Source organism: Oncorhynchus nerka, linkage group LG24 (genome assembly GCF_034236695.1).
Source record: "Oncorhynchus nerka isolate Pitt River linkage group LG24, Oner_Uvic_2.0, whole genome shotgun sequence".
In the NCBI taxonomy this organism is placed as follows: domain Eukaryota; kingdom Metazoa; phylum Chordata; class Actinopteri; order Salmoniformes; family Salmonidae; genus Oncorhynchus; species Oncorhynchus nerka.
In genome coordinates this window covers 47,743,644-47,771,265 of record NC_088419.1, presented here as the reverse complement: position 1 = coordinate 47,771,265, position 27,622 = coordinate 47,743,644, and the positions used below count along the sequence as shown (strand labels likewise).

General features: G+C 43.7%; 1 protein-coding gene across 3 annotated transcripts in view; it reads right to left on the bottom strand.

The window, feature by feature from the left end:
• Positions 1-13,175: 13,175 nt before the first annotated feature.
• The window catches only part of LOC115108059 (arf-GAP with coiled-coil, ANK repeat and PH domain-containing protein 2), a 114,613-nt gene continuing 100,166 nt past the window's right edge, over positions 13,176-27,622 (bottom strand). Inside the window, exons 13-24 of one of the 3 annotated variants that reach the window (XM_065008930.1) lie at positions 25,900-26,005; positions 25,419-25,624; positions 24,895-24,964; positions 23,995-24,089; positions 23,333-23,535; positions 22,705-22,806; positions 22,218-22,310; positions 21,757-21,992; positions 19,938-20,047; positions 19,425-19,535; positions 19,122-19,183; positions 13,176-15,651 (exon numbers count right to left, since the gene is read on the bottom strand). In XM_065008930.1, coding sequence (XP_064865002.1) covers positions 15,545-15,651; positions 19,122-19,183; positions 19,425-19,535; positions 19,938-20,047; positions 21,757-21,992; positions 22,218-22,310; positions 22,705-22,806; positions 23,333-23,535; positions 23,995-24,089; positions 24,895-24,964; positions 25,419-25,624; positions 25,900-26,005 — 1,501 coding nt within the window. In that variant the 3' untranslated portion in view covers positions 13,176-15,544. Of the gene's footprint in view, positions 15,652-19,121; positions 19,184-19,424; positions 19,536-19,937; positions 20,048-21,756; positions 21,993-22,217; positions 22,311-22,704; positions 22,807-23,332; positions 23,536-23,994; positions 24,090-24,894; positions 24,965-25,418; positions 25,628-25,899; positions 26,006-27,622 lie in introns of all 3 variants that reach the window. The other 2 variants (XM_029631980.2, XM_065008931.1) reach the window with 2 other exon arrangements.

Sequence of the window (27,622 nt, the reverse complement as noted above, 5' to 3'; positions counted from 1 at the left end):
TGGAGCATGTGTGCTTATTTTTGTTCCTGCATGTGCTACGTGTACATAGCGTAATCCCTCTAATCCTACACATTTAGGCTGGTTTACATTCTCAGCAGTTTTTCCTCATCAGCCTGCCCATCAGCCGTGCCGCCTCAGCCTGCCATTATTCCGCCCAGTTTAGCTTATTCCTTACCATACCAAGGGCTTGATGATACACACAGTCACATTGAATTTACAAGGACATACTCACATACGCTTAGACATACAGGTCTAATTAATAAAAACAGACATCACAACTGAGGTTTTTGGCTGCATAATGCAAGCTGTTAACACTTGTTGATGGAAAGACAACTAACTAAACGAGGCTGTTTCTAATTGAGTTTAAGTGGCACAGGGTATTTCTATTTCCCCAGTTGGTTTTGGTTGTATTTGTTTATATGGAAGACTGTGGAATTCCAGTTGGGGGTATGGAGGAAACGTTTGATATTTAACATGAGAAGCAACTGTTAAAACTTAAACGTAATTTGTATTTAATGAGTGGCTGCTGTTAATGTGCCCTCTTTATTCCATTGCCATCTGGGGAAGAGATGAGTTCTCTTGAAATGTCGCTGGGCAAGAATGAATGAAGCAAGTGTGGAAAGAAATTCCACAAATTTACTTTTAACAAGGCAATTGAAATGCATTCCATGTGTCTGCCTCATGAAGCTGGTTGAGAGAATGCCAAGAGTGTGCAAAGCTGTCATCAAGGCAAAGTGTGGCTGGCTACTTTAAAAAATCTAAAATATATTTAGATAACACTTTTTTTGGTTACTACATGAATCCATATGTGTTATTTCATACTTTTGATGTGCAGCTGCAAACCGTAGTCGGGCTTTTTTTATGGCAGTTTTGGAGCAGTGGCATCTTCTTTGCTGAGCCTTTCAGGTTATGTCGATATAGGACTAGATTTTACTGTGGATTTAGATACTTTTGTACCTGTTTCCTCCAGCATCTTCACAAGGTCCTTTGCTGTTGTTCTGGGATTGATTTGCACTCTTCGCATCAAAGTACGTTCATCTCTAGGAGACAGTCTCCGTCCGGAGCGGTATGACGGCTGCGTGGTCCCATGGTGTTACTGCGTACTATTGTTTGTACAGATGAACGTGGTACCTTCAGGCGTTTGGAAATTGCTCCCAAGGACTTGTGGAGGTCTACAATTTTTTTTCTGAAGTCTTTGCTGATTTCTTTTAATTTTCCCATGATGTCAAGTAAAGAGGCAGTGAGTTTGAAGGTAGGCCTTGAAATACATTCACAGGTACACCTGCAAAAGACTCAAATGATGTCAATTAGCCTATCAGAAGCTTCAGAAGCCATGACATTTTCTGGAATTTTCCAAGCGGTTTAAAGGCACAGTCAATTTAGTGTATGTAAACCCACTGGAATTGTGATACATTGAATTATAAATAAAATAATCTGTATGTAAACAATTGTTGGAAAAATTACTTATGTCATGCACAAAGTAGATGTCCTAACCGACTTGCCAAAACTAGTTTGTTAACAAGAAATTTGTGGAGTGGTTGAAAAACAAGTTTTAATGACTCATACTTAAGTGTATGTCAACTTCCGACTTCAACTGTATATATTACTTGGGGCTCGGGCCAATTGGGGCTACTCTCTGGCAGATGATTACATGGGCTGCTTTATTTAATTAACATTTATTTATTTTCTCATTGTTTCTGTGGTCAAAAAATACAATTAATATTTCAATTAAATTCTTTAGGAGTCCTGTGTAGTGTTTTAGTATTTTGATACTTCGTGCAAGGCAATTGATAAGCATTACAAACTTTGTGGATGGAACTTCCAGAGTGGCACAGCGGTCTAAGACACTGCGTCGCAGTGCAAACTGTGCAAACTGCGTCGCAGTGCAAATGCTGGTTCAAGATCTGTGCCGGTCGCAACCGGGAGACCCATGAGGCGACGCACAATTGGCCCGGCTTCGTCAGAGTTAGGGGAGGGTTTGGCCGGCTGGGATGTCCTTGTCCCATCGCGCTGTTGCGACTCCTGTGGCGAGCTAGACTCATGCATGCTGACACGGTCACCAGGTGTATGGTGTCTCCTCCGAAACGAAAATGTATTTTTTGTGGATGGGTATAATTTATATGTATAATAGTAATATTTAAAATTACTAAATTGGGTAATTTTGTATACATTTGCTTAAATTTGCATCGGGCTGTTTCTGGGGGGACTCTGGTAAGATGCCGGCAAAGTCGGCTGAATTCCGGTCAACGGAAACGTCCCGATGTACATGAGCCGATTCTGGGCAGTCATTCATTTTGATTCCGGGCTGAGTCCGACACCCGGTTCTGGGCCGATTTCAATCAGTTCCGGCCCCCCGGAATAATTTAAAAAAAATATTTCACCTTTATTTAACCAGGTAGGCCAGTTGAGAACAAGTTCTCATTTACAACTACGACCTGGCCAAGATAAAGCAAAGCAGTGTGACAAAAACAACACGGAGTTACACATAAACAAACGTACAGTCTATAACACAAAATAGAAAAATCATTGTACAGTGTGTGCAAATGTAGAAGAGTAGGGAGGTAGGCAATAAATAGGCCCTAGAGGCAAAAATAATTACAATTTAGCATTAATACTGGAGTGATGGATGTGCAGATGATGATGTGCAAGTAGAGATACTGGGGTGCAAAAGAGCAAGAGGGTAAGTAATAATATGGGGATGAGGTAGTCTGGTGTGCTATTTACAGATTGGCTGTGAACAGGTACAGTGATCTGTAAACTGCTCAGACAGCTGATGCTTAAAGTTAGAGAGGGAGATCTAAGAGTCCAGCTTCAGAGATTTTTGCAATTCATTGGCAGCAGAGAACTGGAAGGAAAGGCAGCCAAAGGAAGTGTTGGCTTTGGGGATGACCAGTGCAATATACCTGCTGGAGCGCGTGCTATGGATGAGTGTTGCTATGGTGACCAGTGAGCTGCGATAAGGCGGGGATTTACCTAGCAAAGACTTATAGATGACCTGGAGCCATTGGGTTTGGTGACGGATATGTAGTGAGGGCCAGCCAATGAGAGCATACAGGTCGCAGTGGTGGGTAGTATATGGGAATTTGGTGATCAAACGGATGGCACTGTGATAGACTACATCCAGTTTGCTGGAAAAGGACCGCTTCTGGGCTGGTTCCTCATTGCTAGCTTGGCAGGGTTGACGTGATATGCTCGATCGGCTCAGTTTCCCACCAGAAAATGTCAAAGAAGAGTAGAACCAGCTCACCTGCTTTTACACTATGATTTATAGATGTTCAATGTTTCTACTGAGAATAGTTCTGCCGTTATTCCACCATAATTTGCAAATAAATTCATTAAAAATCCTACAATGTGATTTTCTGGATTTTTTTTTTTCATTTTGTCTGTCATAGTTGAAGTGTACCTATGATGAAAATTACAGGCCTCATCTTTTTAAGTGGGAGAACTTGTACAATTGGTGGCTGGCTAAATACTTTTTTTGCCCCACTGTATGAGATGAGGGTTTGTAAACATAAAAGTGGCATAGTTTAAAGTGGCGAGTGATGATACATTTTTTACATCAATTTCCATTATTAAAGTGGCTGGAGTTGAGTCAGTATGTTGGCAGCAGCCAATGTTTGGTGGCTGTTTAACAGTCTGATGGCCTTGAGATAGGTGTTTTTCAGTCTCTCGGTCCCTGCTTTGATGCACATGTACTGACCTCGCCTTCTGGATGATAGCGGGGTGAACAGGCAGTGGCTCGGGTGGTTGTTGTCCTTGATGATCTTTATGGCCTTCCTGTGACATCGGGTGGTGTAGGTGTCCTGGAGGGCAGGTAGTTTGCCCCCAGTGATGCGTTGTGCAGACCTCACTATCCTCTGGAGAGCCTTACGGTTGTGGGCGGAGCAGTTGCCGTACCAGGCGGTGATACAGCCCGACAGGATGCTCTTTATTGTGCATCTGTAAAAGTTTGAGTGCTTTTGGTGACGAGCCAAATTCCTTCAGCCTCCTGAGGTTGAAGAGGCACTGCTGCGCCTTCTTCACAACGCTGTCTGTGTGGGTGTACCAGTTCAGTTTGTCCGTGATGTGTATGCCGAGGAACTTAAAACTTACTACCCTCTCCACTACTGTCCAGTCGATGTGGATAGGGGTGGTGCTCCCTCTGCTGTTTTCTAAAGTCCACGATCATCTGTTTTGTTGACGTTGAGTGTGAGGTTATTTTCCTGACACCACACTCCGAGGGCCATCACCTCCTCCCTGTAGGCCGTCTCGTCATTGTTGGTAATCAAGCCTACCACTGTAGTGTTGTCCGCAAACTTGATGATTGAGTTGGAGGCGTGCATGGCCACGCAGTCGTGGGTGATGGGAGTACAGGGGAGGGCTCAGAACGCACCCTTGTGGGGCCCCAGTGTTGAGGATCAGCGGGGTAGAGTTGTTGTTACCTACCCTCACCACCTGGGGGCGGCCCGTCAGGAAGTCCAGTACCCAGTTTCACAGGGCGGGTCGAGACCCAGGGTACTATGGTGTTAAATGCTGAGTTGTAGTCGATGAACAGCATTCTCACATAGTTATTCCTCTTGTTCAGATGGGTTAGGGCAGTGTGGTTGCGATTGCGTCGTCTGTTGACCTATTGGGGCGGTAAGCAAATTGGAGTGGATCTAGGGTGTAAGGTAGGGTGGAGGTGATATGGTCCTTGACTAGTCTCTCAAAGCACTTCATGATGACGGAAGTGGGTGCTACGGGGCGGTAGTCGTTTAGCTCAGTTACCTTAGCTTTCTTGGGAACAGGAACAATAGTGGCCCTCTTGAAGCTTGTGGGGACAGCAGACTGGGATAAGGTTTGATTGAATATTTCCGTAAACACACCAGCCAGCTGGTGTGCACATGCTCTGAGGATGCGGCTGGGGATGCCGTCTGGGCTTCCAGCCTACCGATGGTTAACACGTTTAAATGTTTTACTCACATCGGCTGCAGTGAAGGAGAGGCCGCAGGTTTTGTTAGCAGGCCGTGTCAGTGGCACTGTATTGTCCTCAAAGCGAGCAAAGAAGTTATTTAGTCTGTCTGGGAGCAAGACACCCTGGTCCGCGACGGGGCTGGTTTTCTTTTTGTAATCCGTGATTGACTGTAGACTCTCCCACATACCTCTTGTTTCTGAGAATTGCGACTCTACTTTGTTTATATTCTGACGCTTAGCTTGTTTGATTGCCTTGCGGAGGGAATAGCTACACTGTTTGTATTCGGTCATGTTTCCGGTCACCTTGCCCTGGTTAAAAGTAGCGATTCGCGCTTTCAGTTTCGCTCGAATGCTGCCATCAATCCATGGTTTCTGGTTTGGGAATGTTTTAATAGTTGCTGTGGGTACGACATCGCCGATGCACTTTCTAATGAACTCGCTCACCGAATCAGTGTATTCGTCAATGTTGTTGTTGGACGCAATGTGGAATATATCCTAATCCACGTGATCGAAGCAGTCTTGAAGCGTGGAATCAGATTGGTCGGACCAGCGTTGAACAGACCTGAGCGCGGGAGCTTCCTGTTTTAGTCTCTGTCTATAGGCTGGGAGCAACAAAATGGAGTCATGGTCAGCTTTTCCAAAAGGAGGGCGGGGGAGGACCTTTTATGCATTGCGGAAGTTAGAATAACAATGATCCAGGGTTTTACCAGCCCTGGTTGCACAATCGATATGCTGATAGAATTTAGGGAGTCTTGTTTTCAGATTAGCCTTGTTAAAATCCCCAGCTACAATGAATGCAGCCTCAGGATATGTGGTTTCCAGTTTACATAGAGTCAAATAAAGTTTGTTCAGGGCCATCGATGTGTTTGCTTGGGGGGGAATATATACGGCTGTGATTATAATCGAAGAGAATTCTCTTGGTAGATAATGAGGTCCGATAGCGTGTCTCGAGTGAGCCATGTTTCCGTGAAGCAAAGAACATTAGTCTCTGATGTCTCTCTGGAATGCTACCCTTGCTCGGATTTCATCAACCTTGTTGTCAAGAGACTGGACATTGGCGAGTAGTATGCTAGGGAGTGGTGCGCGATGTGCCCGTCTCCGGAGCCTGACCAGAAGACCGTTTGCTCCTTTTACGGCAACGTTGTTTAGGTTCACCGGCTGGGATCCGATCCATTGTCCTGGGTGGTGGGCAAAATACAGGATCCGCATCGGGAAAGTCGTATTCCTGGTCGTAATGATGGTGAGTTGATGTTGCTCTTATATTCAGTAGTTCCTCCCTACTATATGTAATGAAACCTAAGATTACTTGGGGTACCAATGTAAGAAATAATTCGTAAAAAAAACAAATACTGCATAGTTTCCTAGGAATGCGAAGCGAGGTGGCCATCTCTGTCGGCACCGGAAGTTTTACGTCTGAGGCAGACACATTTCATATGCTCAGAATGACAAAATGGATCCCTTTACATAGCCGTTCTCCCCTTGTCTATAGGAGGGACGCACGCTGTTTAAATGGCCCAATTGTTGATTTAGACGTTCACAGATTGACTATCACTAATGTCTGTTTGGTAAAGTAATAAAGGTGAAATATTTTAGGTAGATGTTCCTAAAACAGATTATAACTATACTAAAGTATGAAATGCTTATTCATTCCCCCCCCCCCCCCCCCACAAAATATATTTTATGTACTAGATTATATGGGTTGAAAAGTTTTTTTTTCTTCTTCTCAGATGTAAATGAACAATTCCAGGTGAAAGCCAAAGGTCATAGCTTTCTAGGGGGTGGGGTAAGACTACTACATTAATAAAATATTACCCTATTGCTAGATTGATGACTAAAGCCATTGCAAAACAGTGCAAAACGTCTGACAGCTCATTGAGGGACGGACGTAAATGCCTCACTAATCACATGTAATGTATAGTCATCTTCAGAAATGACAGTCAAAGCCCCAATATAACTAGGGCTTTACAATGATGGTGAAAACCTGAATACATGTGTTGAAATCTTATTAGAAGTCAGAGAGTACACTGAGGGACATGTCAAAATGCTGAATTTTGATTTATTGAGTTCTAAATGTGGTCTATTTTAATGAACACTTCATGTAATATAACAGGCTTTTAAAATGCAATATTGGAGCACAGTTTATACTTAAAATATCAAAGGGATGCAAAAGGCACTCTTTTTGTGGAACGACTGAAATGCATGTTTATTATGGAGGGAATGTTAAGCTTTTGGGAAATGATAATAATGGGCAGTTTTTCTGCATGATATGCAACTCTGGGGATAAAACTATTGGTACTTAAATTTGTATCCATAAAAACGAGTGGAAAAGTCCAGTGCTACTCGTTAATTCCTTGTCAGAAATGTTTTGTAGCTGTCAATTCCCATTAATTAAATTGGCTTGTCAGTAATATTACCAGTATGTTTTTGGCCCAGATATTGAGTCATGGATGTCTTCATAATAGCCTTTTATTGAGAGTGAGAGTTCCTCATTCCTAAATCTTTACTCATGTGAATCCGGTCTCTATTCTTTTTGAGGTACAGTTGCTATCATCATTCACCATCTTGGAATACACAACTAATGAGATTGTAGATGCCTCCCTTCCTTAACTAATGGACTATCGAAAGCCTGTTCTGATTATAGACTGAGCTAGTCACATGGGCCAAATTGTGGGTTTGAGGGGTATACCTAACCTCAAACAACAACACCCTGTACTCCCCAACTGACAGGAGGAAATGTTTAGTCACACTATGAGCCTGCCTTCTCTCCACCCTGTATCCCAAAGATGAGCGGACTGCCAACGTTTCACTTCCCGTATGTCTGTTCTATGCGGGTGGGATATTGTAGATTTATGGGGAAAAAAGTGGAAAATCATCTCAATTCCTGGAAGAAACTCATACATTTTAAATAGTTAACATTGACTTTAATGTTTATTTCAGCTTTGCTTGTTTTCTTCTGCCTCAACATCCTGTCCTTGGCGCTCACTTGTCTGACCAAGTAATTGAACAGAGTAATGACGTGTGCACACAAACCCTCACCGTCATCACTTAAGTAATCAACCTTTTTATGACCACATGGAATAATTCTATAGGTTCTATAATTCTATATCAACTCTAACCATGACCTTGTTCTGTGACTTCATGAACTCTTCCTGTAACCTTAACAAGTTCTAAACCAGGAACTTATCTTTATGAATCAATATCCAGAGCAACAATCGGCCTTTTCTAAAATTGGTGGGTTATGGGGCCAAAATCACAACACCATACAAGGTGAAAAAAAAATATTCTGAGGTTGTGTCCAGCCAGGCCAAGCTGTGAACCCTGGGGAGAAGTTATGGGCAGGCAGTAGACCGGTGCCTCCAGTGCCTGTCACCAAACTGACAAACAAATAAGGGCAGGGGAGGAGAAATGGAAGGAAAGAGTAGCACTGTGCATACCTTCTCGCCCGTGTAGTCACCGTCTGCTGGAACATTGTTGAGTAAGTGTCGATGAAAGGATGGCGGCTCAACAGCATACTCATGTTGTTTAGGCAAACGAGCAGACCCACCAGATCAGCATGGGCCAGTAGTCTTCGGAGAGGAGGGTTGTGAAATTGAGTGTGTGGCTATGGAGCTGAATGCATGGTCCCAGCATATTCACTTGACTTTTGGGCCAGCAAGTGACGTGTAGGTGGTTCATGGGACTCTGGACAGGGCAGACTGTTTTGACTCCTCTTGACGATGTGACCTGGTTGATGACTTGAGATGGGGTGGGATGTTGTGGATCTTGGCTGATGTGGCCTGGTATCTCTGATAACTAGAGGGCAGAGTGCATCGGACATCATCAAGAAAAACATGAAGAGATGACACATCATGAAGTGATGATAGCATGAAACTGCATGTTCATCATGCTGAGGTTTGTTTGCATGCCTGCATCATCATTTCTTCTGAAGGACTTGGCTAGTGTTCTTCACATGAAAACAAAATCGAGCCATGCATACTTACTTTATCCCCAGTTACAATAAACTTGCAACTGAGTTCAGTGCTCTTCTTTAACCTGCAGCTTTTTCACTGGAGGTTACGGCCTAGTTTGCATCACAAGAGTGGCTGTGTGCTCACACAAGCTAGCTTTCCCTTGTTTATGAAGGGCTTTATAGTGCATTCAGAAAGTATTCGGACCCCTTTACTTTTTCCACATTTTATGTGAAAGCCTTATTCTGAAACAGATTTAAATTAGATTTTTTCGCTCATCAATCTACACACAATTCCACATAATGACAAAGCAAAAAATAGTTTTTTAGAAATTGTTGCAAAATACCCTTTACTCAGTACTTTGTTGAAGCACTTTTGGCAGCAATTATAGCCTCGGGTCTTCTTGGGTACATACTTGGCACACCTGTATTTAGGGAGTTTCTCCCATTATTCTCTGCAAAACCTCTGTCAGGTTGGATGGGGAGCGTCGCTGCACAGCTATTTTCAGATCTCTCCAGAGATGTTCTCTCCAGAGATGGGCCTCTCAAGGACAGTCACAGGTCCCAAAGCCACTTCTGCGTTGTCTTGGCTGTGTGCTTAGTGTCATTGTCCTGTTCGACTGGGGTGAGGTCCTGAGCACTGTGTGGAGCAGGTTTTCATCAAGGATCTCTGTACTTTGCTCCGTTCATCTTTCCCTCGATCCTGACTAGTCTCCCATTTCCTGCCACTGAAAAACATCCCCACAGCATGACGCTGCCACCACCATCCTTTACTGTAGGGATTGTGCCAGGTTTCTTCCAGATGTGACGCTATGCATTCAGGCCAAAGAGTTCAATCTAGGTTTCATCAGACCAGAAAATATAGTTTCTCATCGACTGAGAGTCCTTTAGGTGCCTTTTGGCAAACTCCAAGTGGACTGTCATGTGCCTTTTTTACTGAGGAGTGGCTTCCGTCTGGCCACTCTACCATAAAGGCCTGATTGGTGGAGTGCTGCAAAGATAGTTCTCCTTCTGGAAGGTTCTCCCATCTCCACAGAGGAACTCTGGAGCTCTGCCATCTGGGTTTGGCGGATTCCAGGAGAACGCTACCTGTCCAAATGCATAGTGCCCACTGTAAAGTTTGGTGGAGGAGGAATAATAGTCTAGGGTTGTTTTTCATGGTTTGGGCTAGGCCCTTTCCTGTTTCAGCATGACAATGCCCCATGCACAAAGTGAGGTCCATACAGAAATGGTTTGTCAAGATCAGTGTGGAAGAACTTGACTGGCCTGCACAGAGCCCTAACCTTTGGGATGAATTGGAACGCCGACTGCGAGCCAGGCCTAATTGCTCTACATCAGTGCCCAACCTCACGGATGCTCTTGTGGCTGAATGGAAGCAAGTCCCTGCAGCAATGTTCCAACATCTAGTGAAAAGCCTTCCCAGTAGAGTGGAGGCTGTAATAACAGCAAAGGGGGGACCAACTCCATATTAATGCGCATAATTTTGGAATGAGATGTTTGATGAACAGCTGTCCACATACTTTTGGTTATGTAGTGTATCTAAACATAAGCATGAATTCCATACCTCACAGAACAAGTATGAAAACCTCCTGGCCATGATATTACATACTTCCATAAAAGTTGTATGGTAAAAGCTGATTGACCCAAAGGAGGGATGTCACTAGGGCTAGACTTGCCAGCCTTTACTCTCTCCAGCTTGGGTTCCCCACCCCTGGCAGAGAGGGGTGTTCTGGGGTCCTCTGAACAGCTGGAGGCCAGACCTGTGATGAGTGGACTCAATTTTCCTAGCTGGAGCAGCCCGCTGGAAAGGCTGACCGCTGGCTCCTCACTGGGGTGTGAAGGACAGGCCTCCGGGAAGCCCTCTCTCATAAAAAGTCTCCTCTAAACGAGAGGGGCAACAGTGCCGGCCCATTCTGGGAACCTAGACATAAACAGCTGAACTGCCGAATGAAGTAGCAAGTGAGAAGAGGGGGGGTGGAAGGACTGTATAATATTCTACACGTCCTCCACTTTTCATCCCCCCTCTTTGTCAGGGAGTGTGGTGGACGAAGGATTTGCGGTGTGAAAGAATGCCTGCAACACGATGTCTATTCATCCTGGCCGTCCATTCATCATCAGCATTTAGAAAATACAGGCAGGACTGTTTGGATTCCCCTCACAAGCCCATTCCAAAATATGAAACCCTGGCCATTCTTTCTGAGTGAACTCATGAGCAGTCTACCCGTTAGTGCGGTTTGCTTGTTGAACTGTGGGTCTTGGGAGTTAGAGGTGAAGAGAACTGAGGCCTACTGCTAATGAGGTGGATACATCAAGGTCTGAGCGGGAGTTGTGTCCTGTCAATTCATTGTCTATGAGGCCTCTGCCTCTGGTTCCAGTAGGTTAAGTTATTACCTGGTCTTGTGACAGTTGGCTTTATCCTGAGGGGTAAGGATCCTCCTTGTTTGCATGTTTGAAGAGCAAAAGTAAGCTTAAGTGTACAAGTGTGTGTGTGTGTAATCTGCAGTGTTGTATAAAAGGGTTGTTCCATGAAATTAGGCCCTTTTGTGCCTGTTGTATTAAATGAAGTGCCCTTTAATATAGACCAAATGTAAAATTCAATGAATCTGTTTTTAATATGTATACAAATTTGCTAAAGTGCCAAAATTCTGCATTTTAGCATGTCCCTCTGAATTCTAGTTAGATTTTAACCCACTTAACCCCAGAAGTGTTTACCATCATTGTAAAGCCGTACTTATTTTGTAGCTTTGACAAAATCATTTGCGGAGATTATTTTTTGTGATTAGGACAAAAACAAAACTTGATTTTAATATGGTGAAACTATACCTTTTCAATGTTTTTTTTTTCAAAGGAAACACTGAACATCTTCTAGTAAAATCAGTGTAAATGCGTTGAGCTGGTTCTACTTTTTTTTTGGCCATTTTCTGGTGTTTTGTGGTGGAAAACTGAGTGTGTCGAGCCAGGCTCTGCCCAGATAGCTGTAGTCCCTGGCAGGCTCAGTGTACCGAGGAGACCCTTGGATGTTGTGACTGGGTGAGTGACATTAATGGAGCTTGGCCTCTTTGCGTTTGTGCACATTTCTCTTTTATGGAGAGGAAACGTCTCCAGCAGCGGCCCTCTGCCTCTCTGCAGGGGAGCCGAGCGCAGACTTCTCCAAAAAAAGCCTAGGATCTAGGACCTGTTGCTGGGTAGACTGGACAGATGGCCTTAACCACCACAAACTGTGTCTAGAGCTCGACAGGTACATCTATACAGGCTGAGTCTGCATTATGGTTTCATGCTCTTAAATAACCGTTTCCCCAGGCTCACAAATTCTGGTTTTGTTTTTTCAAAACTACTTTTTTTTTTTACATACAGTACCAAAAAATGAACTGAGTAACAGGCCTACACAGCAGATGTAATTCTATTGCCAATAGCACATACAGTTATGTGACCAGGATAGCAGTACATATTGTGATGTGTTCCAGGACAATAGTTTTGGAACAGACTAAACACACCATAGCTCATCGGAGGAATAGAGGACTGGATGCCTTACATTATTGCACAATGTGAAATAAACGAAGTGTAATTATTTAAGTGGGTAAGCCATCAGGGATGTACAGGTAACTACCAAAGTAAAGGAAACCCCAACCGGAAGTGTCTTTAAAATGGCATTGGGCCACCACGAGCCACCAGAACAGCTTCAATGATCCTTGGCGTAGATCACAGGTGTCAAACTCATTCCACTGAGGACCGAGTGTGTGTGAGTTTTTGCGCCTCCCTTTTACTTGATTGTTGAATTACGGTCACTAATTAGTAAAAAGCTCCCCACACCTGGTTGTCTAGGGCTTAATTGAAAGTAAACACCTGCAGACACGATACCCTCCATGGAATGAGTTTGACACCCCAGGAATAGTTTCTACAAGTGTCTGGAACTCTATTGAAGGGATGCGACACCATTCTTCCACGAGAAATTCCATTATTTGGTGTTTTGTTGACGGTGGTGGAAAAGGCTATCTCAGGTGCCGCTCCAGAATCTCCCATAACATGCTGACCACACCGCTCACGTTATAAAATAAATGTGCACGTTATTCAATAATTTCATCCAAATTGCTTGTGTGTCCTCTAAGTCAGGCGCTGGTGCGGCTGAGACGCATGCATTGTTTGTATTCGCCCGCCTTCCATGGAGGAACATAAATCCTTCATGAGGTAAGGACTCTGCTTGGAAGAGAGTGGGTGACATTTCTCAGAAGGAACCGATAACATCTATGTATCAGGGATAAAATGAGGACATGACATTTAATATGGAAGCCAAACTCAATTGTGTGTATAATAAAGTCCTTTAATTATTGCTGTAATTGTTGTTGAAATTCATTAAGACAAAATCGCAATGGAAAATGTATTTATAAAATCTCTGACAAAGCAAACAAACAATTCAACAATCAGCAATACATTTTCAGTCCACTATTTGCAGTTAATATAATATAGTCCTTAATTACATGGATAGTATACATGAGTGGTATAGGGAGAGAGAATATCAAGACAATAAGAAAATGAACAGCATTTACAAGTGATATTTAATTATTCTGGTACCACTACTTTATATTTAACGTAGGCATATACAAAATCTGTACAAGAGATATCCCATGTTGTATTAAGTATAGCCCCGTTTATACCTGCACATAACGTGTCCTGATCTTGTCCACATTCTGATTGTGCCCACATTTTTAGACGGGTATAGACAATTTAAAGAACATATCTTCCTGACCACCTCCAGACAGTCAGGGATGAATTGATTGGTTGGATGAAAGCTCAGTGGGTGGGTTTTTACAGGTGAGAGTCAAAGAAATGTTACATCCAGAGGTAGTCATGAAAATTTGATCACACTCCATTTTAATTGTTAGGTATAAAAATGTGGGCATAATCAGAATGTGGAGCTGATACGGACACAGAAAGCATGTTAGCACCAGGTATAATGGGCTGAAGAGCTCTTCGTATTGTAAATGCAATGCCAAAAAGATTGACAGTAGTATGTATCGACAGAATATTGAGTCGCACCGCACCCCCTTTGCCCTCAGAAAAGACTCAATTTGTCAAAAGCATTCTACAGGGATACTAGCCCATGTTGACTCCATTGCTTCCCACAAGTGGTTGGTTGGTGGACCATTCCTGATACATACTGGACATTTGTGTGTGAAAAACTCAGCAGCGTTGCAGTTCTTGACACACTCAAACCGGTGCGCCTGGCACCTACAGTACTACCATACCCCATTCAAAGGCACTTAAATCTTTTGTCTTGCCCATTCACCCTCAATGGCAATCCGTCTCAAGGCTTAGAAATCCTTCTGTGGCACTTTCCTGCAGTCTATGACCAAAAGCACCTTTGGCCTCATGGGTGGAATGTTAATTTTTTCATAATTCAAAACAAAAATCTGGTGTATCTCAAACAGTTTTGTTATATTTCAGTCTTCTGTGATGTGTATATAAAGTTAAATATTGGGACACAAACACAATTTAATACTTTTAAACTCTGACATGGTACAGGTGTATTTTTTGAAAGCCCATAACCATGAGGTGTATACTTTTGTTTAAGGTGACCATGATTTTGCCCAGTACAGTAAAAGGTTACTGGTCTCCTCCTCTTCATCTACACTGATTGTTTGTAGGTGTTGTTTTTTGCTATCCAATGAGCAGGAGGCAAAAATACTTGAGCTTGAAATATAATAGTGAGCATTTCAGAAACAGCGGGTACTTAAACTCAAACATGAACATACAGAAACAGACAAACACAGGGCCTCCCAAGTGGCGCAGCGGTCTAAGTCAGTGCTAGAGGCGTTCACTACAGACCTGGGTTGCAGCCGGTCGCGACAGATGCGGCGCACAATTGGCCCAGCATCGTCCGGGTTAGTGGAGGGTTTGGCCAGCCGGGATGTCCTTGTCCCATCGCACTCTAGCGACTCGTGTGGTGGGCCGGGTGCATGCACGCTGACTTGTTTCTTCCGACACATTGGTGCGACTGGCTTCCGGGTTCAATCCCAACATGAGATTGAATATGAAATGATACTCTTAAACAACATACGGCTTGTTTTCCCCTACACAACAAAACAAAAACACTACTGACTACCCCCCAATCCCCTCACAAACAGATAACTAGTCTGGTGTCCAACATGGAGAATCTGACAATCAATTTTTACACCTAAAATCACCCACTATCAATCTTTGCATGTGCCACATTTATGGGCTTTTATCGGAAGAGTGACACACCAGCAACGTGCACTGTACATCGACTCACACTTCAAAGTTTCACTGTAAACATCAGTGATGACTTAAGACTAGGAAAGTGGGACCTTGTGCAATTAAGTAAGATGGCAGGATATGTTTACCTGGGGGATGACCATTAACCTTAATGTTTAACATTGACATAATGAATCTCGCTTGTAGCTTAATATACAATAGATCAATGCTATGAAAACATGCTACCAAAACACTACATTGAAATGTATTTTTTACTCTAGGGGTAAAAATGTAGACCATGAAAACCAATAAAAAACGCTACATGACAGACACCTTCGCCATTGAGGTTCTGGAGAAACGGCCTTCTGATACTGGTGCTGAGCACACCCCGTTAGAATTCCGGACCTATCTGCACACTTCCAAGTGGGTCCTCCTGAGTTGTAGCATCTCCCTCCCTCATGGCCTCTGTTGCGAGTCGTACTGCTGGTAGCGGTTCAGCTTCTCCGGGTCGTTTGACGCCATCTGGGAAAAGTCCTGGAAAATGTCTTGGTAGGTTTCATCTCCTGCAAGTACAAAGTAAACTATTACAGTGTAAGTACAAGACTAGCAGAGACTTACAGAGAAGAAAACAAGTTGCTATTGTATAATACAATGCAAGACTGCGGAAGGAAAGTTTGAGAGCTCAAACAGTTGTCACAGACATGCATGCACATGATACAGGTGAGGGGGTTGAAGAGCGAGGGAAAGAAATATAGAAAGTTGTCCATACCTGTTAGTGTCACTGGCTCAGTAGAGAGAAAGCGGTGACAGAATGAAAGAAAGAAGCAGCACCACAATGTTTGAGCAGTGTGAAGGCCTGAAGCAATACCAAGGTAAGGAGCCCTCTCTTTGCAGTGAATTGTGATGCGGGAAAAAATTATGACGATTAGTTTTTGTTAGCAACTGTATTGTATTTAAAGTGCAGGATTTATGTACAAAAATACAGCTGTGTTGGCCTCAGCACCCAAAAGAAACAAGAGAACAGAAGAAAGGCACAAACTCCGGGGAGGAGAGAGGAAAAAAGAGAACAGTACAGAACAAAGAAAAGTGAAGTTAAAGAAAGACTAAGTAACAAGTCAGCCTCGTTCCACACTTCAATTGGATCCCTTCCCTACAACACGTTCATACACTTCAGGTTCCTTCACTAACAAAGTGTAAAGCATTGTCTTTGTAATCAACACTACTGTATTTGCTCTTGACCTTAAGGCAATAATAATCACTCACATTGCATTTTTAAAGCATGACAGAAGTTATATTGAGGAAAACGGTACGTGGACAGTCGTATTCAATCAAGTATCCTTGTTACAGGTCCAATAATCTATGGTCATTGACTGAATCTACATAGTGAGAAATTGCCAAACACATTTGAAATGGAGGAACAATATCCAGTAGCCTACATTACGTCAAGTCCAAAGAGCAACATGCTGTCACCTAAGGCTGCTTTTCAAACGCAACTGTTAGCCCTCAGTATATTCCACTCATTCAGTGAATGGGGGGGGATTTCTAAATGCAGCACTCTTGTGGCCACCAGAGGTAATTGCACAAGTTGTTTCCCCTTACCCTGTCAAGACTCACACTGCAAACTCTAGCCTTAAGGCCTTTCCAGACAGTACGATTTTACTAATCTTATGTCATGATTTTGTCGCCCCCGACAAAGTTTCCAAGTCGTGGGCAAATTCTTAGGTCGTAAACTATTGTCGGGCGTCTTGGCTCGTAGGGTCTGCCAATTAAGTACCACTACGTGCGGTCGTAGGCTCAGTACAATTTTTTTTGCCTTTATCCTGTAGTGTGGCTGGTGTTACGAGCTGATCCACGGTGACAGACCAATAGGAACACAGCCAGCACTAATGATTAATATAATTGTTCTATTTAAACATGTACATGCTGTGCATGCGATTTCCCTAATAATCTTGTTTACATGACGGGATTTTGATAAATGCACGCAATCGGCAGAAAATCGGCAATCAAAATAAACGTTCTACCACAGCGTCCAATTTATTTTGGGAAAGAGTTTGGACATATAAAGTTGGCATACTTCCAGTTTTTCGCGAACTCACTTCACTTGCGGAAAAGCAGTGTGCTGGTTCACGTGCAGATCAAATACACCGATGCAGTTGATGTAGCCTACGTCTACTGACGTGGCCAATTTGGTAACATTGCACAGTGTGACGTGATAATCGTCAAACTGAATCCGACATACAAAGGGCCTTTAGACAAAACTTTTCAGGAACAGCGCTATTCATCACAATCATTAAAATCACTTTTTTAACTGATACTCAATCTCCTCAGTGCACACTCACACGCACTGGCTGGTCACAGAGAAGGACTACATGGTACATGAGACCACCATTGACATATATCAGACAACCTGCTCAACATACAGTGACATGGCTGACTGGATACACAGTGTAGTCTCTGTATTCTCTCTCAGCTGATATCCATCCCCTTTGGCCAGGGTACAGTAGTACTCAGTAAGTGCTAAGGGGAGTCTTATATAGACTTTTAGGAGCAGTCTGATGCGTCAATAATGATGAGGTCTGATGAAAGTGCTTTTAGTCCTGTTTAAATTACCCATCTGGCCCGGGGGCATTGCCAGGGGCACAGACTACGAGAGCGGGGAGATTAAGGATGAAAGAGGGGTACATTTCATTCATTCATTATTTTCCAACAATACTCGAGTGTGCTTCACAATGTTCTATATTGACATTCTCAGTTAACTTTTTTTTTTAAAGCTCCAATAAGTTTAAGGTAATTATATAACTAGCATGTGGTAAAATGCTGTAAATATGGATACTTTTCTATACTACTGCCCTCTACCATCTTGATATCCCTTATCTAAACTTAAATTCGCACCCTAAATAGTGTCAGCTAACATTAAGGACAGTCAATTAATGTTGTCAAAGGTCAGACAAAGAACAGGATTCCCAGTGGGGGAAAATGTTCAATTTTGACAGGCATCATACTGTAACCAGGTAGACTAAAAATCAAATCAAAGCTTAATAATTAAAACCGGTGTATAAAATACCACACAATACAAAAAAACTCATACAAGGACGCAAGCACAGAAGCCACAGCACTCAACCCAGTGTTGTTTTACATGACCGCTTCAGAGAATCTCTCTCAACCTTACTTCCTATTCTGCTTAATACTGTTATGATATAGAAATGTATGTACAATACATAATTTACAACAATTTGTATGCTAAATATGGATCCAATTGTTGTTTTAAAATAGATTCTTTCCGAACTCAATTTCACAAAAGTAAAATTCATACGTAAAATGTGCCAAGATTGATACTTCATTGTAACGATAAAAATGTCAAACAAGACAAGGTCTTTTACACAGGAGTTTAAGACTCACTGTGGAAAACATACAAGCATGTAACACACTGAAATATTGCATAAGCATATCAGGAATACGCATATAAATATTCCCTAAGGTAAATCACTAATAATCACACCTGGTGCATGGCAAGACACTGCTAGCTACTCAACAGTCTGATGGTCAAAACTGTCATTCAAAAAGTCAGGATTATTGCCTGATGTGACTGCTATTTGATAGTCATGACGACCTCTGTTGCAAGTTCTCTTTGAATAGACATTGCAACTAATAAAGACATGGCTGTTTGAAAGTTGGAACGCATCAGACAACAACAGCCACGACTTCAAAGGAGCAGCGAGTCTTCAGCTGTTCAGTAGTCAAAACACTGGCTCTACGGCTAATGGCTTTGACCCCGGTCATGTAAATAAAAGTCTAGCACCTTTCTCCAGACACAAGATGCAGCTTAGCTTACCACCTGGCTGACCTGAGTCTTCATAGAGGTATTGAACAACAATACAGGACATCAAATGTCTGCTTTATTAAACATATGATGCTACTCCTGTCTGTCTATTGGGGCTCTACTGTCTCTAGGGTTCATCCAGCTGCAGGTTAATAAACTCCTGCATGCACTTCCTGTATTGCATCTCGGTGGGGCTGTTGGTGGAATATTGACCTGACTGCATGTAGGGCCCCTCCGCCTCCCGCATCTCCTCATTCATCTTGGCCAATCGCAACCTGGGAAAAAGGGAGGGGGGAGCGAGATTTTAACAAAAGTTAAGAGATTGATATGGGGAAAGAACAGTCACTTAATTCTTTTGACAACCTGTGTACAATTTTAATGATACAAACACAGAATGTTAGCTTTTATTTAAAGGTTACAGATATCCATTATACCATTTAAAAATAAATACACTTTACATATCTAGTATCTACTGTATATATTCTATTAAAAAAGGCCAACAGGCACGACACTCACAATGTGACAATGTCTGCATTGGCAGCGTCCACTGCCATGGATAGTGGCGTTTTCTCTTCAATGTCTGCCGCTTTCTGATTGGCTCCTCGTTTCAGGAATAAACACACTTGTCTGTATTGGAGAAAGAAATTCAAAAGGAACCAATACATTTTACCCCAACATTAACTAAGATCATAGACTGTCAACTTGGGTCACTACAATTAACCTCAAACACAAATAACCTCAAATACTACCCTGGTCTATTATGGTCAAATAATTTACAAACCGCCTTAGCGGAGGCTCGACATAATGGCTTTAATCTAAACCAAATCACATTAAAAAGGTCAGATGACTGAGATGGAGTCAAAGAAGCAGTATAATTTTATTAAGCCAAGTGAAATCGTCTAGGAATAACAGACTTTTAATGCTAGAGCTGTTTTTTTTGTACAGGCCTCTAATGTCTACTCTATAAGAGGGGCCTAGTAAAAAAGTGGACAATGTGGTAGTGGTAAGTAGTGTGAGGGGGAGACTGACCCAGTGTGACCCAGGATGGTGGCGTGGTGAAGTGGTCCTCGGCCCTGGGCGTCCTGCTGGTTCACGTTGGCCGCATTTTGGAGAAGGAACTCACAGGTCACCAAAGAGCCCTGGAATAATAGGTATGAAATGCAAATTTACACACGCATACAGGTGACAGATGTTTAGAAAAGGAACAGTCCATTTAACACACACTCCCCAAGCCTGACCATATCACCTCCACCCTACCTGACACCCTAGACCCACTCCAATTTGCTTACCGCCCAAATAGGTCCACAGACGATGCAATCTCAACCACACTGCCCTAACCCATCTGGACAAGAGGAATACCTATGTGAGAATGCTGTTCATCGACTACAGCTCAGCATTTAACACCATAGTACCCTCCAAACTCGTCATCAAGCTTGAGACCCTGGGTCTCGACCCCGCCCTGTGCAACTGGGTACTGGACTTCCTGACAGGCCGCCCCCAGGTGGTGAGGGTAGGTAACAACATCTCCACCCCGCTGATCCTCAACACTGGGGCCCAACAAGGGTGCGTTCTGAGCCTTCTCCTGTACTCCCTGTTCACCCACGACTGCGTGGCCATGCACGCCTCCAACTCAATCATCAAGTTTGCGGACGACACTACAGTGGTAGGCTTGATTATCAACAACGACGAGACGGCCTACAGGGAGGAGGTGAGGGCCCTCGGAGTGTGGTGTCAGGAAAATAACCTCACACTCAACGTCAACAAAACTAAGGATATGATTGTGGACTTCAGGAAACAGCAGAGGGAGCACCCCCCTATCCACATCGATGGGACAGTAGTAAGTTTTAAGTTCCTCGGCGTACACATCACAGACAAACTGAATTGGTCCACCCACACAGACAGCGTTGTGAAGAAGGCGCAGCAGTGCCTCTTCAACCTCAGGAGGCTGAAGAAATTCGGCTTGTCACCAAAAGCACTCACAAACTTCTACAGATGCACAATCGAGAGCATCCTGTCGGGCTGTATCGCCGCCTGGTACGGCAACTGCTCCGCCCACAACCGTAAGGCTCTCCAGAGGGTAGTGAGGTCTGCACAACGCATCACTGGGTGCAAACTACCTGCCTCCAGGACACCTACACCACCCGATGTCACAGGAAGGCCATAAAGATCATCAAGGACAACAACCACCCGAGCCACTGCCTGTTCACCCTGCTATCATCCAGAAGGCGAGGTCAGTACAGGTGCATCAAAGCAGGGACCGAGAGACTGATAACAGCTTCTATTCTCAAGGCCATCAAACTGTTAAACAGCCACCACTAACATCGAGTGGCTGCTGCCAACACACTGACTCAACTCTAGCCACTTTAATAATGGGAATTAATGGAAATTGATGGAAAATATATCGCTAGCCACTTTAAACAATGCTACTTAATATAATGTTTACATAGCCTACATTATTCATCTCACATGTATATAAGGTACTCTATATCATCTACTGCATCTTTATGTAATACATGTATCTCTAGCCACTTTGTTTACATACCCTACATTACTCATGTCATATGTATATACTGTACTCGATACCATCTACTGCATCTTGCCTATGCCGTTCTGTACCATCACTCATTCATATATCTTTATGTACATATTCTTTATCCCTTTACACTTGTGTGTAAGGTAGTAGTTTTGGAATTGTTATGTTAGATTACTCGTTGGTTATTACTGCATTGTCGGAACTAGAAGCACAAGCATTTCGCTACACTCGCATTAACATCTGCTAACCATGTGTATGTGACAAATAAATTTGATTTTGTCCACAATACTCAAGTATCCTATCCATCCACCTCACCCCCTGCACAGCCATGATGAGCGGGGTCCTCTTATCGTCATCGGTGTTGACCCAGTTGACCTCCGCTCCATGGGCCAGGGCCTCGGCCATGTCAGGCAGGCTGCGGGCACACGAGGCCCAGTACAGCTGCAGTCCCGGGGAGTACTCCTTGGGCTCCGAGAATATCACCACCTCCTTACAGGGCGACGGAGGGGGCAGGGTGGCAGGCATAGTCATGGGAGGTGCCTCGGCAGCTTCTAGGGGTGGGGTAGAAAAAGAGAGAGGGAGTAAAAGGGTTATCAAGGTGTAAATTGTTGTTTGTCATGGCAAATCAGGAATATATTTAAATAAAGGAATTTAAATAATGTATGGTGTTCTAGTTTCAATGTGTGCACATGTATAGGGCTATTGAACAGCTAGCTATATTTCACTATATGCTGGGTACAAGTGAGACTCATCAGGCTGGTGTGTATGTGTCTTACCTGCTTCAGCCAAGCTGTTCGTGGAAGGGATGGTGGCCAGCATCTCCCTACTCCCATCAGCACTGTTCTGGATGCCACTGTCCGCACTTCTTACTGCGGGGGACCAAACAGTCACAATCACTCACAATCACTATACAACAGCACAGCAGCGCACACACATTCACCAACTTCAACCAAGTGGTTAGAGAATTCAGAGCACTTTGGCCGCCACACCCAGTGAAGCCATTTCCCGGCTGACCCCACAGCCACAATAACCCATAAACAAGTCACTGACCACAACCACGTGATGAGACAACCCTGAGAGGAACACATGGTATGCTCCACACCAATACATTCAAGATGACTGCACTATCCATTTAGAGAGTGAGATTGGGGTTGTGTGAGGGGGATGGAATGGGTATTAGTCGACAGCCTGAGCGGTGAGTACAGATGGGTGGAGGGAGCGAAGGAGGGAGGTGGAGAGCGGAACACACAGAGCCGTACTTACTGCTCCTAAGCTTGGCGGAGGTGTCAAAGTAGGAGAAGAGCGAGTCAAGCTCGTCTGGACAGAAGAGAGAGTCACGGCGGGCCTCCAAGCCCTTGGTGGCAGCTAGGCAAGGGCAATGGATGGTGTCGGAGAGTAAAGGGCACGAGGTGGAAGGGTAGGAAGGAAAGAATAAAAGGCAGCGAGGGGGAAGGGGTTAGTCCAGAAGCACAGAGCAGCCGGAGGTGGGTGGGGAAGAGAGGGATTGAAAGGAGAGGATAGAAGCAAGATACAAGCAGTTAGACTACAGGCTAGGCTACCTCAAAGAGAGAGAGCAAAAAAGGGTGAAGATGGGAGAGAAGGTTCCTTCTTTTGTGTGTCCTGAGCATGACATGGTGTTGTTCTATTATACTAGTGTAGCGCAATTCTGTTGCCGTATCTTTAAAAGGCAAACTCCATAGCTGGTACTGTATTTTTGGTCAATAGTAATAACATTAACAGGCCCTAATGCTTGTTTGTTTTTGTTTTGGAGGACTGAGAGGGATGGGGTCTTCGCAAGCGTAAAATCAAAGAGGAAGAGGAACAGGTGCTATGATTGGCGTTTTTGTGCTGCACCTTTAAGAGACTGGATCCGGGACTTGTTGACACCTACCTGACTGACTTGAGGCATTGGAGGCGGGCCGGAGTTTGGGAGTGGGTGGGGGCGGCCGGGGAGGCAGGTGCTCCGAACTGCTGCTCAGCCTCTTCTCTTGCTTGGACAGGGACACCACCTTGGAGCGCAGCTCCTCGTCAGATGGGCGCCGCACGAAATGTCGGTCCACGTACTTGGCCCTGATGTAGGCCTCGATCTCCTGCCTGGGGAAAAACATGGGATGCAGAGGGAAAGTGAATTCAACAAACTGAACAAATCTGGCAACCCAGGCAAAGACGGAAAGCAATCTTGAGAGTTGAATTGATCAAATTACACAAATCTGGCAACTCAAGGAAAGAAGGCAGTCTTTGAGCAATACTATTGCACACTTGCTACTTATGTGGGACTACCCTTTATTTATTTAATAGAAATAGAATGTAATTTTTCTGATGCTTTTATCCAAATCGACTAGCTGTACAGTGTTTATTTAATGAGGTTCATGAAGGAATAATTCACAACTCTAATGTTGCAAGTGCCATGAATTTGCCCTTTAATGTTAATATTCGTCATCATCAATCAATCCAATCAATGGCCAAACCAATGGTTAATGTTAACCATCGCCGCCCCCCCCGCCCCCCCCCCCCCCCCCCCTGATGGTAGACAGAGAAGTTGCAGTACCGTACCTGGGGTCTGCTGGCCTTGGCTTCCTGGCTCCCAGTTCCTCTCTCCGAGCCTCGTAGATCTGGTTGATGACCCCGTTCCCCAGCTCACACATCAGCTGTGTACCACACACACACACAAACAAGGAATAAAGTTACTTTGTGTCAAAATTAACCAGCACATTCAGAGGACAACATGCCACATCTAATGTAAAGTGACATATAAAGTCAGCCATGTAAAATCCTGCCATATAAAAAATCTGTTAAGTCATGACGTTTTGGCTGTGTTTATATAGGCCACCAAATCCAGATTTTCCCCCTCAATAATTGGGCAAAAGATCAGAATTGGGCTGCCTGTGTAAACGCAGCCATAAAGTCATGACGCGAAGTCCGCTGCAATCTGTAACCATTACATTTGAGCATTTATTTGTCACCAATTAATGTAAAAGAGTCTGAGTATGTGAAAGTCTGAAAGAGACACTTAAGTATGTGAGCTGCCTTAAGGCTTCTGCATGCTTCAGTTCAGCTGGCCAAACAAGTGTCCTTGAATACTCCCTTAAAAGAACTTCGCTTGAAAAACAAGAAAAAAAAACAGCAATAGTATTGTTTGTCCATTTTGAGACGCCACAGCCAGTATACACTTCCTCAAAAGTCTGAATTAATCTAAAATGACTCAAGAAATCTGTCATTCATGCACTTTTACATCTGTTTGGTGCAGTTTTTCTCAATTGAATGACAACAAAGACTTTATTGAAGAATCCCTACTGTTGACCAATCACCGGCAAAGGGGCATAGACAGAAATGTCACAAAATGTTGTCATAATATATGAAGGAACTGTTCCGAACTGTTTCGTCTGGGAAGCATGTGGACACCTTTAGGCCCATCTGTTAGGCAAACCCTCCTCCCACTCTCTCTTTTCTCACCTTGAGTAGTTCCGGTTCCCATGAGTCCAGGGTGAGCGAGCGCACCTTGGAGAAATGGACCCCCAGACTCCTGCAGATGGAGATAGTCTGTTAGCAACTCATACATCAACGATATTGTCTAAAAATAACTAAATGACTCCACACAGCTTCAAAGGCTGTGTTGTTTGCATTATATGCTGGTCCATCGAGGGTGTAATGTGTGCTGTGGCCACAAGGTGGGAGTATACAGTCAGTAAGTCTACAGTCCAAAATGGACTTGGGGCCAAATTTGCCGAGCCTTTGATTTTTTGTATTGTTATTCACATCTAGTAAAAAAACATTGAACATTTGTACTGTTGTATAGCACCAGTCTAGTACCTTGTTGTATAGTACCTTTATCATACCATGGTAAGATAAGTCCAAAGTATTATCTCAGTGTCATCTTGATGGTACTTCGGTATAGTACGTTGGTGAATACATATGAAGTTTGGTACTTGTACACAGTAGTGCCTTGGTGTGTAGTATTTGCAGTGATAGGAATGTACCTGTGTATTCCGGAGCACTGGATGCAGAGGGTGATGCCCAGGTTGATGCTGGCCCAGCGAGGGTCAGGCTGGCCACAGTCGCAGCAGCAGGCATTGCCCCCAATGACCATGACCCTCTGGAGGGCACTCTCCCCCTTTAGTGACTTCTCTTTGGGCTCGCCGCCTGATTCCAGGCTGCCAGTCGACGTGGAAGACTTCCGGTCCAGCTTCTGGCGTGGAAAGTCGAGTACATGATGTTATACACAAGACACACACACACTTTCTCTAGAAGAAGATTACTTTATTGCCTATTGTCACAGACCACATAGATTTGTCAAGCAAGACAGATACGCACAGACACCCGGAGGGGTTGCAGCACACTAGAGGGATATCCTTTATTTTTGTTCACATATTTTGTCTATGAGGTATGTCTGATTATTTTCGGCCTGACATTGAGATAATGGATTGATTGCATAAGTTAAGCCAGTGTGTGGTGACTCACCTCAGCGTCCTCTCCCTGCTCCCTGAAGGCAGTGGCAATGCTGTTCTGGACAGCTTTGATCCAGGCCTGCCTCAGCTTCTCAGAGTCCGCCTGCATCATACAGCTCCTGAGAGGGGAGGGACACCAAGAGACATCAGCCTGTTCCCTGGCCTGCTACTGGAGCGCTCAGACATCAGCCTGTTCCCTTGCCTGCTACTGGAGCGCTCAGACATCAGCCTGTTCCCTGGCCTGCTACTGGAGCGCTCAGACATCAGCCTGTTCCCTGGCCTGCTTCTCTCTCTCTCTCTCTCTCTCTCTCTCTCTCTCTCTCTCTCTCTCTCTCTCTCTCTCTCTCTCTCTCTCTCTCTCTCTCTCTCTCTCTCTCTCTCTCTCTCTCTCTCTCTCTCTCTCTCTCTCTCTCTCTCTCTCTCTCTCTCTCTCTCTCTCTCTCTCTCTCTCTCTCTCTCTCTCTCTCTCTCTCTCTGGGTTCGAGTCATGTGTCTAGGTACTCTGTGTGCACTTGTATCTATAAATGTATACACACCTCGACTTCTTGCACATTTTGCTGTGTTACAAAGTGTGATTTTTTTTTTTTGGTCAATGATCTACACAAAATACTCTGTCAAAGTGGATAAATAAGTACAACTTTGTACACCTGGCTGAAAATTGAGTCAAAACTGTAACTAGGCCACTCAGGAACATTCAATGTCATCTTGGTAAGCAACTGCAGTGTATATTTGGCCTTGTGTTTTAGGTTATTGTCCTGCTGAAAGGTGAATTTATCTCCCAAGATCTGATGGAAAGCAGACAACCAGGTTTTCATCTAGAATTTTACTTGTGCTTAGCTCTATTCAGTTTCTTTTTATCATAACAACCTCCCTAGTCCTTGCCGATGACAAGCATACCCATAACATGACACTTGAAAATAAACCCATGCTTGAAAATATGAGGAGTGGTACTCAGTGATGTGTTGTGTTGGATTTGCACCAAACATAATGCTTTATATTCTGGACAAAAAGTAAATTTCTTGCAGTTTTTGCCTTATTTCAAAACAGGATGCATTTTCTTTTAATATTTGTTATTCTATATAGGCTTCCTTCTTTTCACTGTCAATGATGTTTGTTTTGTGGAGTAACTACAATGTTGTTGACCCATCCTCAACTTGAATAGTAATTGACTCAAGACATTTCAGTTTTTCATTCATTTGTAAAAATGTTGAAAAACATAATTACACTTTGACATTATGGGGTATTGTGTATAGGACAGTGACAAAAGAAAATCTCAATTTAATCCATTTTAAATGCAGGCTGTAACAAAACAGAATGTGGAAGGAGTCAAGGGGGTGTGAATACTTCCTGAAGGCAGGAATTCGGAAAGTATTCAGGCCCTTTGACTTTTTCCACATTTTGTTACGTTACAGCCTGATTCTAAAATGGATTCAATAATTTCCCCCCTCATAAATCCACACACAATACCCCATAATGACCAATGGGAAAAATGTTTTTAGAAATTTTATCAAATGTAAAAAAAACAATACCACATTCACATAAGTATTCAGACCATTTACTCAGTACTTCGTTGAAGCACCGTTGGCAGTGATTACAGCCTCGAGCATTCTTGGGTATGACGCTACGTGCTTGGCACACCTGTATTTGTGGAGTTTCTCCCATTCTTCTCAGCAGATTCTCTCAAGCTTTGTCAGGTTGGATGGGGAGCATCTCTGAACAGCTATTTTTAGGTGTCT